A 13,425-nucleotide genomic window follows, 5' to 3' on the forward strand; every position below is an offset into this window, starting at 1 on the left:
TTTAGCACAGACTTCAATGCGAGATGCTTCTAACAGTTTCCACAACAAACCTTTGTCTCAAAACGTGGCAGAAAATCCAAAGAGATTCTGGTCGTATGTGAAGTATGTTAGCAGCAAGAAACCATCAATGCCTTCTCTGTGTGATAGCAATGAAGATACTAAGCACTAAGATAGTGCTGCCAAAGCAGAGTTTCTAAACAGAACCCTCCGAAATGCCTTTGTAAAAGAAGAGGAAGTAAATATTCCAGAATACGAATCAAGAACAGCTGCCAACATGAGTAACATAAAAGTAAATATCGTCGGAGCAGCAAAGCTACTTAAATCACTTAATAATAGCAAGTCTTCTGGTCCAGACTGTATACCAATTAGGTTCCTTTCAGAGTATACTGATGCATTAGCTGCATACTTAACAATCATATACAACCATTTGCTCAACGAAAGGCCCATACCCAAAGACTGGAAAGTTGCACAGGTCATGCCAATATTTAAGAAAGGTAGTAGGAGTAATCCACTTAATTACAGGCCCGTATCATTAACATTGATATGCAGCAGGATTTTGAGATCATATATTGTGTTCAAACATTATGAACTACCTCGAAGAAAACGGTCTATTGACACACAGTCAACATGGGTTTAGAAAACATTTTTCTTGTGAAACACAACTAGCTCTTTATTTGCATGAAGTGTTGAGTGCTATCGACAATGGATTTCGGATCGATTCTGTATTTCTGGATTTCTGGACGGCTTTTTTCACTGTACCACACAAGTGGCTTGTAGTGAAATTGCGTTCTTATGGAATATCATCTCAGTTATGTGACTGGATTTGTGATTTCCTGTCAGAGAGGTCACGGTTCATAGTAATTGATGGAAAGTCATCGAGTAACACAGAAGTGATTTCTGGTGTTCCCCAAGGTAGTATTACGGGCCCTTTGCTGTTCCTTATCATATAAATGATTTGGGAGACAATCTGAGCAGCCGTCTTAAGTTGTTTGCAGATGATGCTGTCATTTATCGACTAATAAAGTCATCAGAAGATCAAAACAAATTGCAAAACAATTTAGAAAAATATCTGAATGGTGGGGAAATTGGCAGTTGACCCTAAATAACAAAAAGTGTCAGGTCATCCACATGAGTGCTAAAAGGAATTCGTTAAACTTCAGTTATATGATAAATCAGTCAAAAGTGAAGGCCATAAATTCAACTAAATACCTAGGAATTACAATTATGAGCAACTTAAATAGGAAGGAACACATAGAAAATATTGTGTTTTATTGGCAGGACACTTAGAAAATGTAACAGATCTACTAAGGAGACTGCCTACACTAAGCCTGTCTGTCCACTTTTAGAATACAGCTGCGTAGTGTGGAATCCTTACCAGATAGGACAGACGGAGTACATTGAAAAAGTTCAGAGATGATCAGCACATTTTGTATTATCGTGAAATATGGGAGAGAGTGTCACAGAAATGATACAGGAATTGGGCTGGACATCATTAAAAGAAAGGCGTTTTTCATTGCGACGGAATCTTCTCACGAAATTCCAATCACCAACTTTCTCCTCTGAATGTGAAAATATTTTGTTGACACCAACCTACATAGGGAGGAATGATCACCACGATAAAATAAGGTAAATCAGAGCTCGTACGGAAAGATATAGGTGTTCCTTCTTTCTGCGCTCTATACGAGATTAGAATAATAGAGAATTGTGAAGGTGGTTCGATGAACCCTCTGCCAGGCATTTAAATGTGATTTGCAGAGTATTCATGTAGATGTAGATGTAGATCCTGCATTTCAAAGCAACAACAACAACTGCTATTACTGCTACTACTACTACTACTACTACTACTACTACTACTACTACTTCAGACCAATTTTCTTTTTTTAGACATTCCAATCTAGCCACTGTCATGAATGATGATGATGAAATGATGAGGACAACACAAAGACCCAGTCCCTGGCAGACAAACCCATATGATAAATTTATAGAAAAGGCAGAAAACAAACTCAAAGCAGCCTGCCATGTCACCAAACAAGAGACAAATAGAAGGAAAAAAAAGAAAAGAAAAAGAAAACGTAATACAAGGAAACATACAACTTCAGCACACTTGTACCTCAATACATGATCCCAAAAAACTAGCAGACTTTGCAAATTGACAGTTCAGCAATGTAGTTGCCAAGATACAACAGAGTTTGACAAAATAAAGCCTTTACAAACAATGAACTATGTATCAAACACAATGATGTTGTGACTCACCACTGTGGAAGAACTAAGCAATGTTGGGCATAACATAAAAAAAAAATAAAATAAAAATAAAACCTCATCGGGTATAGATGATGTGCTTGTGTGCTTGCAGATGAACTGTATAGACAGTATCAAAGACCCTTCAGTGCACATTATAAATGAACCCTTCACCACAGATTGCTTCCCATAAACACTAAGGCATGCAAAAGTCCTGCCTCTATATATGAAAGGTGTCCCAGAAAATATAGAAATTATAGGCCCATCTTTTTACTCTTATCATTTTCAAAAGTAATAGAAACCATAATGAAAAACAGGCTCATAGGATACTTAACAAACTTTGATCACAGATCTGGTAAAAGCATGGGACAAATGTGATCTACAAATGTTGTTCTGGAATCACTGGACAAAGGAAATCACATAAATGGCATCTTTCTTGATGTTACCAAAGCTTGTGATACAGTAGACCACACAATTGTGCCAAGGGTGCACCAGGAATTAGGGGTGTGGGAAATAAGAGGTGTCATTTGTACCTGAAAAACAGAGTGCAATGGATGGAGATATCTCAATAAAACCGTCATACCACAAAATGCTTTTCTAACCCCAAACACATTAATGTTAGAGTCCTGCTAGGAAGTGTTCTAGGCCCAGTACTCATCTTGATACACACCAATGATTTTCCCCAGAGTGGAAAACACAGTGAAACAGAACTATTTGCTGATGGCAATAGCATTCTAATAAGTTATGAATCACCAAGTGCACTAAACAAAAAAAGCTGAAGAAATGCCCATGCATATAAACAGGTGGATAGAAAACAACAAATAAACCCTGCATGTAGAAACAAACCAACATTATTAATTTTCATCTAATCAATAAATCCAACAGTTTCTCTGTAAATGTGAATGAAGAGTTCATGGAATGAGCTTCGAGAACAAAATTTGTGGGGATACATGTTGACTCACAACTAAAGTGGATTCAGAATGTTTCTGCCCTCAGAAAGTGAACAGTTTCAGCATGCTGTGCACTTAGAATCAAGGGCACCCAAATGATAGATTTTAGGGTGGGGAGGGGGGCTAGATCTGGGAGTATGGAGTATTTTTAATATTTTGGAAGACAAATGGTGACCTCTAGGTATCCATCAAAAAGTTCTGGTTCCAACCCTGTTAAACACCTGCATTATACCAAGTTTTAAATCATTTTCATGAAAGAAAATCACGTGACAGTACTATATTTTTTCCTCTCCTTGAGGGCTAGGGGGAGTGAGGGGGGCTCTTGCCCATGGGGTACAGTCACCCTTGCTTAGAACAATAAATTCATTGTATGTGCACTAGAACAACATATTTCACATATATTCATTCTATAACTAGTTATGGAATGACCTCCTGAGGAACAAATGGACAGAATATACAAACAATCTTTAAGCTACCAAAATAAGGCTGTACCAGTTACAAGGACTGTTGCATGTGAATACATTTTACAAACAGTGATCCACATAAGGAAGTACATATTTAGCAATAACCAAAGAACATTACTGTAAATGAACATAGAACCAGATCCTGCCACAACTTACATTTCAGTAGGAAAAACTAAACAAAAACCTAAAATAGTGTGCTATACTATGGAATTAAGCTATACAACAAATTTCCACAAGAGATTAAGGATAAAAGTGGAACACAAACCTTCAGAAATACCCTTAAAATTATTGTTTAGAAAAGTGTTTTATAATTTCAAGGAAATAATATATAAATTATGCTGATAATTCAGTTAATGATTAACTGCTATGATTAAGAGGTATTTTACAATATGTTCAGTACAATTTTGAAATACTTTGTACAAGCATGTAACATATTAAAGCAAATAGTGTATGTATCTATTTTTGTATCTGTGCTTGTATACATTCATGTACTTACGTGCATTTATTGTGTAAATTTGTTTATTGACAACATCCATACAATTCATATTGTCTATGTATGGATAAATCAATAAATAAAATAAATAAATAGGTGTATCTACTGTGTTGGGACCAATATAATTCCAAATCACAAAGTCATTAGCAAGGGGAAAAGCTAAATTACACAATATAACACATTTTAATGTTTAGATCATGATATTAAAATCTAAATGACACATTGGATCACTTTTATCCAAATAACATAAAAAATGGAAATATAGTTAATGGCTTTCTGTCATACAAATACAAAATAAAGTAACTAGTTGCACTGTTACAGTATGTTATTGAGCACAATTGCAGTGCAGACATTTAAGCCAATGTTGGAGGACAAACTTGGCAATAAGCCTACAATGCAGAGAACTTGAATGGTCTCTATAGCACATCTCTTCAAACCTTGGTCACATTCTGTGATAGCTCCTTCCATAAAAAAAATTGCAGACAGATATGAAGCACTGATTTGTATCACTGATGGAATTAGAGTATCATTTAAGAACAAACAGGAGCTGGGAGCTGTACGAGGGGGGACCCAAAAATAACAGGAATTTCTTTCTAGAAAGCACATACTCTATTGTTTTCAAATACAACCTTAATCTTCTTTGAAGTACTCTCCATTAGCAGTAATACACTTGTCCAAATATTCATTCCAGTGTTCGAAGCACCTTTTAAATTCGTCCTCTTTGATACCTGCTAGCACTTTCATGACATTGCGTTTTACGTCTTCCACATCCACAAAATGCTTCCCACTCAAGTCTCTTTTCATCCTCGGGAATAGGAAGAAGTCCGAGGGTGCTAAATCCGGTGAATAGGGCACATGGGTGAAGGTAGTCGTCTTCGCTGAGGCCAAAAACTGGCAAACGCTGAGAGCAGTGTGCGCGGGAGCATTGTCGTGATGCAAGAACCACACGCCAGAATCCCACAAAGCCGGACGTTTTCGCGACAAACTTCTGCGAAGCCATTTCATAACTTCCAAATAGAATTGTTGGTTTACTGTCTGGTTTTTGGGGACATATTCAGAGTCTACAATCCATTTGATGTCAGGTGACTTCCATTGTGATAACTGTTGTTTACTTTCTGGATCGTACCCATAGCACCATGACTCATCACCTGTAATGATTTTGTTGAAAAAATGTGGAGCATCTTTGAACGTGTCCTTCATTTCAAGACAGGCTTGAACGCGATGATCTCTTTGATCTCTGGTAAGAAGCTTTGGTACGAATTTCGCTGCCACTCTTCGCATCCCCAAATCGATGGTCAAGATGTGCTGAATTGAGCTCCAGGACAACCCGGATAAGTTCTCATGTTGGTCGATTGTCCTGTGTCGATCTTCACTGATGAGATCACGGATTTTGTCGATGTTGTCTTTGCTTCAAGGAGTTGAAAGTCGGGTGGAACTGGGCTGGTCTACAACCACCATTTCTCCCTTTTTAAACTGAGAAAACAATTCGTACAATTGCGTTTTACTAAGAGCTTGGTCTTTGTAGGCTGTCTGAATCATCACAACAGTTTCCGCTGCATTCTTGCCGAACAAGAAACAAAACTTCACTGCCGCATGTTGTTCATAAGAACTAGCCATTTCCTCGTGTCACGTCTGCACTGTACGCACACTCAAAGAACTGCCAAAGAAACCACACTTCTCACTGTTGGGTGACGCCACATGGCAGAATGACTCAGCAGAGCTCCTACTACAACCCTCTGGCGGCACAACCTGCTACTACAAGTACACGATGTACAGAATTACGATTCCGGTTACTTTTGGGTCCTCCCTAGTATCATAATATCAAGGACAGAGACTGTAACAGAATGTCACTACAGACAATACTGTAAAATGCTGAGGAACATCATCAGACAGGATAAGTCAATTTATAACACCAAGAGAACAGAGAGCTTTCAAAACAACCTTAAGACTATAAGGTTGCGATGGATTTTTACGTGAGTGCGTGCGATGCACCAATTGCGACGGATTATATGTTGCTGCTGCAATGCAGTTTCTTTTATAATTTTTGTTCACCTTCCTATTTACAGCGGTAGATCTTCGCACATAAACTCCTGACTGCAGCTACTTACGAGATCATAGAAAAGCAGTGTTGAGGAAACTGTAACCTCATAGCTACACGCCGGAGGCCGCTATAAGTAAAAATTTGCTGAAAATTGTCTATGTACTTTAAAGAAATGATTCAGAAAGGGGATGTCACTCGTACTTTAAACATGAAGTTCAAATTTAAACCTTCAATAGATCTTTATTGCCGTTAAGCAAGATCATCAGCCCACATTTACGAAAATTACTAAAGTTTCTGCTCACAGTTATCACCATGCCTAAAACAGCTAGAACTTTTAACTTCCCAAATTCCGAAACCAATTAATGTAACACAGTCAATGATCGGCCAATTACTTCTGCACACGATATTCAGTGGTTGTCTTTAGTAAAAGTTTATGATCGCCATAAAATACTCAGTAAGAATATACTCAGTACTGCCATGCTATATAATTCAAAGTTCACTTGCGATTTTTGTCGGAACGAATTATCACAACACTCTAAAGTTTTCATAAACAGTTTGTGGTCACCACCAGATACCATCAACGCTGGACCATAACACGGAAGTCATCCCAAGACTTCATCTTACACATAATGCGAAAAGTCACATCCAGCATAACCACCTCCAATCAAAGCTAGCTCGCGACTCCCCTATCACTCTTCCACACTCAAAACTATATCTCCTCACTAGGCGGCCAACCCTCTCACTTCTCATTGGCTGTCAGCATTTACGACCAATGAGAACTCACTTCTAGGGTGCGGCTCGCGTCAAAATCTAGCAAGAACCAACCACTTCTCTAGGCTCATTGATGTCATTAAATTAAGTAACACAAAACTCTCTAATTAAATAAACAAAACAAAATGAACTATAAGCTTTACTCTACATCTGGAAATTTATTATGTAGTCGCGAATGTTCTGGCTGTCATATACATAAGCATACATACTTGGACATCCAACATTCACTAGTAGGGGAACCACTAGTGGATTCGTTCCCACGTTACAGAGTTGGAACACTTGCCAGTTCGTGTAGAGAATTACATGAATGATTTTTAATAATGCCGAACGTCCCACATACTCTCATGCACGCATTCTCATTCACATGGACCCTAACACACAATACACATATTTACTTAGAATTCTTGAAATTATTATTATAGAAAAGTTACAGAGGTTTTCTGAAACTAAAAACTTTCCAAATTTATACATAAACACCGAAAGTATTATCAGTTCATCGTACATAGTCACTGAAGGTGAACTATTACATCACTGTATTTATTTAAATTCTCGACTGTCAGAAAATTACGTTTTTTTAATTTTACTAACTTCCAAAATACAACTATTTTTGATCTCAGACTTTGACATATTGTTTGTTTTCACAACAGAAGGTTGTACATCAAATGTGACATTCCTCATGTTATTCCTTTATTAGTTATTAATATTTTTAGTTTCGTATAATGTAAGTGGCCTGCCAGCGCTACTCCACTGCTTTCACAAGCGCAGCTGCAACAGATGGTCATGATGTCAGTCTGCAGGACACAACTCGTCCGTTACTGACCATATAATACTCTACCAGCTTACATAGCAGCCCACATTTACGAAGTAAAGCTTTTAATAGACAAATGGGCAATCGCGCACTAGTTGCGATGCCACAAGGTCAGTTGTGAAAGACGTACCATCACAGAATGTAGATGCTCAACACATTACACCTCTCTTGTGATTCAATGAAACAGTTACTGGTCGACATAAGTTGTGCAAAATATTTAATTATCACTTTTTCCATGAAACTTCATGGCAGATTAAAATTGTGTTTCAACTCGAACTCGGGACCTTTACCTTTTGTGGGAAAGTGTGCTCTATTGACTGAGCTACCCAACCACAACTCACAACCCATCCTCACAATTTTACTTCTGCCAGTTCCTTATCTCCTACCTTCCAAACTTCACAGAAGCTCTGCAAAACTTGTGGGACTAGCACACCTGGAAGAAAGGATATAGTAGAGACATGACTTAGCCACAGCCTGAGGGATGTTTCCAGAATGAATTTTTACTCTTCATTGTGGTGTGTGTTGATATGAAATTTCCTGGCAGATTAAAACTGTGTGTTGGATCGAGACTCAAATTAGGGATCTTTGCCTTTTGTGGACAAGTATTGTACCAACTGAGGTATCCAAGCATGACTCACAGCTTCATTTCCACAAGTTCCGCATCACGTACCTTCAAAAGGCACCTGCCCACAAAAGGTAAAGGTCCAGAGTTCAAGTCTCTGTCTGGTACACAGTTTATTCTAGAAACAGCCCCCAGGCTTTGGCTAAGCCATGTCTTCACTATGTCCTAGCTCCACGGGTTTCATGGGAAAACTTCAGTGAAAATTCGGAAGATAGGAGACGAGGAACTCGTGGAAGTAAAGCTGTGAGTAATGCTTGGATAGCTCAATTGCTAGACCACTTGCCAATGAAGGGCAAAGGTCATGAGTTTGTGTCTCAACCCAGCACACAGTTTTAATCTGCCAGGAAGTTTCATATCAGTGCACACTCCACTGTGGAGTGAAAATTCATTCACTTCTTCGATAGTTGGCAAGCTGAGTAAAAATTTTATTCGCACAGGTAAATAGGCGGAACTCTTGAAAGCTGGTGTTCTGAGACAACAATATCACATGCAGCTACAGGAAACAAGCAAAGATGAAAGTGAATTAGCTATTACGTCATTATACAGTAAAGACTAACAGTAAAGAAGAGTGTGACAAAATTTCTAGTAGGGTTATGGAAAGTAATGCACTAAGTATTAATTCTGTACTCAGTCACCTGCACGATGTTACTTTCAGGTCTGGTCAATTTCCTTACAGATTGAAACACTCTTGAGGAAAACACTTCATTAAAGAGGCCAGAGAGATAATGCAGACAATTAGTTAGCAAATTCTTTACTACCAGTATTTTCGAACTTTTTTGAGAAAGCAATGTGTAGGAGAGTAGTGGCACACCTAAGTACATATAATTTGCTGTCAAGGCTTGCAGTTTGACTTCATAAAAGGAATATCCACAGAAAATGCTGTTTACTCTTTTGGGAGTGAGGCACCAGCATATCTAAATGATAGGTTGAGGAAAGTAGGTATTTTCCTTGGTTTAACAAAACCACTTGATTGTGTGGACCATGTAATGCTTTTGGATAAATTGGAAAATTATGAGATTAGGTGAAAAGCTTAACAATGGTTCACTTCATATATGAGAAGTAGGAAACAGAAAAGGAAAAAGTTTGAATCTGACTGGAGTCATGTAAAGTGGGGAGAGGGGTGGCAGGTGAGGGGAGGAATCTGCTGGGTTCTGCTCTCAGTCCATTGCTTTTTTTGGAATGTATATCAATGATCTGCCACTAAATGTGACAGACGACTGAAAAATTTTTCTTTTTGCACATGGCATTAATTTTTTTTTCTTTACAGGTGAAACAAGTGTTATTGTGAAAGGCATGGAGTGTAATGTAAATGATGTAGCTAATAGGGTAGTTTGTAACATCAGCATATGGCCTTCAGAAAACAGTTAATACTTTACTGCAAAAAAATACAATGCATACAATTTCTGACGTAGAACTCTTGTAAAAGAAAAATTTCATTGCCTCAAGGTAGTCAGTCAATCAGTCAATCAGTACAGTTGATCATTTTAGCTTTATAGGAATGAGGGTAGATGAAAGATCTTCTTAGGAAAATCATATTCAAGATCTCGTGCAAAAACTGAATGCTGCTATCTTCACATAAGAACGATCTCCACTTTTTCTGATACTGAAACATGAAGGTGTGTTTACTTTGATTACTTTCACTCTATTATTTCATATAGTGTTATATTTTTGGTTGACTCGTAGCACTCACCAAAAATGTTATTAACACAGAAAAGAGCACTCAGACTGATCTGTCACGTCAGTTCATGAGTTTTGTGTAAACCAGTGTTTAGGTGTCTTGGAATCATAACTGTGCCAGGTCCATATGCGTATTTTATCATGGAAATTGTTGTTGACAGTGTTGAGTCATTCAAAAGAAACTACAATATTCATTTAGTGAATACTAGATGGAAAAACTATATGCAGTTTGATAACACTTCCTTCAGCACTGTACAGAAAGAAGTAAGCAATCCAGCAGGTTTCATTTTCAGTAATATTGCAGCAGAGAAATGAAAAAAAGAGTGATAAACACCAAGTATTCAAACCTAAGTTGAAATATTTCATTGTGGTACACTCCTCCTACTCTGTGCAGGGGTTTCTCACAATACTTAAGAATGGAAGGAGTATTAAGATTTAATGTCCTGTTGATAATGAGGTCATTGGAGATGGAGCACAAGCCCAGATCATTTCAACAATGGGGAAGGAAATTGTCCATACCATTTCAAATGAGCCATCTTGTCTTTTGCCTGGAATAATTTTGGGAAATCACAGAAAATCTGAATCTGGATGACCGCATGCATATTTGAACCATATCCTGTGTGCTAACCACAGTGTCACCTCACTTGGTCACCATACTTGAGAAATTTTGTCTGCAGCATATTAATTATTTGTTTGCTATATACATGTTTTCATGTTTTAGTAATTTTTTAATTCTTTTGTTTATAAATTTTCTAATCATCATATTATAAACTCATTCCTTGAACACATACCTTCAGCTCACATGGTTATGTGGAATCTGGTAGATAAACAAACAAATACGTGAATAAAATAAAACTTCACAATATTTTGCAGTTATTTTCATTATGATATCAGTCAAAAAATACATATCCCATCAGGCATCACAATATTCAATTTTTTTTCTGTTGTTTTCACAAAAATTATAGGAATGGATAAATAAAACATTCCATTCCCTGTCAGCCACTTTTCTCATCAGTTTTACTAGTTTGATAAAGTGTGAATTACGACATAACATAAGTGTAAGCCAGAGTGCTAAACTTCAATTTATCTCTACTAATTGCAAAACTGCTCTCATATTTTAAAGATGACATATGAGGTGTTGCCATAAAATAAGGGGACTGATACTGTGACAGAGTAAATACATATGTGCGAAAGATGGATGAACAATAGTTGTGAAGTGTGAAGCCTTCTCAGTTGAATGCAGCTGCTCTGGTGTCTGTAGACAAATAAGTGTGTCTGTGTCTTTTGTTTGTGTAAGAGCTGTTATTTTGTTTTTCAGAAAAATGGTAGCTGTAATAATAGAGCAGTGAATTGTCATGAAGTTTCACATAATATGTGGAATAACTGCCACTGAAACCTATTTTCTACTAAAAGAAGTGCATGTCAAAGTCTGTTTATCATGTACAAAAGTTTCTGAGTGGTTCAAGCATTTCCACACTGCCCAAGAAGGTGCTGAAGATGACTCATGATTGGGACACCCTTCAACATCAAAACAGATAAAAATATCGAAAAAGTAGGTAATGTGATTCAATATTACCATTGGTTGAGTATTTGATCGATTGCTGAAACTGTAGGAATTGACAAAAAATGCATAATGCAAATTTTATGTGAACAATTTAACATGAGAAATATGTGTGTGAAACTGCTGTTGAAAAGTCTCATGATCGAACAAAAAGAAGTTCGTGGAAATGTTTGTACTGACACTTTAAATACCATTGAAAATAATCCTAATTTCTTGGAAAGAGTGTGACAAATCTCGGTTTTTCACTTATGATCCAGAAACTGAGTGCCAACCCATTCATTGGAAGGGTCCAACATCACTGAGATCGAAAAAATCTCAAATGGGTGAATCAAGATTCAAAGTGATGATGATTGTTTTTTTCAATATTTGTGGATCCGTGTATCTTCACTGGGTTCCTGAAGGTCAAACTATCAATCAGCATTACTACCCTGAGATTCTTGCCCAATTTTGTGAGAAAATAATAAAAAAAGACCCGAATTGTGGAAGAAAAAGTCATTGGTTCTGTGTCAAGACAATGCACTGGCTCATACTGTGCTATCTGTTAAAAGGTTTCTAGGAAAGTACAGGTTCCCAGTGTTGAACCACTCACTTAACCCACCTGACTTAGCACCATGTGACTTTTATCTACTCCCCAAAGTCAAATCTGCATTAAAAGGAACAAGATTGCAGTCCACTGAAGCGGTGAAATAAAAAAGAGCGTGGGTCATCGAAGAGCTCACAGAGGATGACTTCCAGAACTGTTATAACAATGGAAAATTCACATGGAGCATTATAGGGATACAAACAAGGTCTATATTGAGGGAGAAAATAACTAAATATGTATATTTTTGAAACATTTTACAGCAATAGTCCCATTATTTTATGGCCACATCTTGTATATCACTTATTATTTTAAGTTTGGATTTTTTTGTGGCTATTTCTATTTTTAGTTATCATCATATAATATTTTGTCATATGTTCTAGGTGATCTGGAAATGTTCTACAGAAATTGTTACACGAATGGAAATTATATTTACAGCAAAGAGATGAAAAGAGTAAATAATGAAGAAAAATACAAATGCAGTTCGAGATTATGTAACGCTGGAACAAGAATACAACTGGCTTTCTTACCTGTTCTTTTATGTGGCTCTGTGATAATCACCCTATGCTTAACTGTGCTCATGTGAAGTGTTTTATAGTTATCATGACTGACAAAACCTCAGGGAGTCATTCATTTAAAAAAATTCCAGCAGCAGGAGTATTAATAACTGATTAGTCACAGTAATTTTGCCATTAATTTTCATGTTATTTATCAATGAATGTGCATTTGAATACTTTGTTATTTATATTCATACAACTGATTATGGAGAGTTAGCGATCTTAAAATGTATATCGTACCATAATTGAATAAACATGTATTTACAAGGTCATATTACATGTGAATCCCTTATGAGAAGATATATGAAAATACATTAACCAAATAAGTAAAGTGTTATATGAAACATATCACACAAGAAATTATTTTATTTTATCAAGACAGGGAACAATTGACAGGAATGGGAGAAAGAAATAAGCGTTACGGAGATGATAGATAAACTCCAGTGGAAGACTCTGCAGGAGAGACACTCAGTAGCTCGGTACAGGCTTTTGTTGAAGTTTGGAGAACATACCTTCACCGAAGAGTCAACCAGTATATTGCTCCCTCATACGTATATCTTGCGAAGAGACCATGAGGATAAAATCAGAGAGATTAGAGCCCACACAGAAGCATACCAAGAATCCTTCTTTCCATGAACAATACGAGACTGGAATAGAGGGGAG

At 37.1% G+C, this 13,425-nt stretch overlaps 1 protein-coding gene across 3 annotated transcripts in view; it reads left to right on the forward strand.

The window, feature by feature from the left end:
* LOC126469881 (uncharacterized) overlaps window positions 1-13,034 on the forward strand; it is a 284,993-nt gene extending 271,959 nt beyond the window's left edge. For all 3 annotated transcript variants that reach the window (XM_050097209.1, XM_050097210.1, XM_050097211.1), the window contains one exon: window positions 12,589-13,034. In XM_050097209.1, the coding sequence (XP_049953166.1) occupies window positions 12,589-12,791 (203 nt within the window). In that variant the 3' untranslated portion in view covers window positions 12,792-13,034. The remainder of the gene's footprint in view (window positions 1-12,588) is intronic.
* Window positions 13,035-13,425: the final 391 nt, after the last annotated feature.

This window comes from Schistocerca serialis, chromosome 3, assembly GCF_023864345.2.
Source record: "Schistocerca serialis cubense isolate TAMUIC-IGC-003099 chromosome 3, iqSchSeri2.2, whole genome shotgun sequence".
NCBI classification, from domain to species: domain Eukaryota; kingdom Metazoa; phylum Arthropoda; class Insecta; order Orthoptera; family Acrididae; genus Schistocerca; species Schistocerca serialis.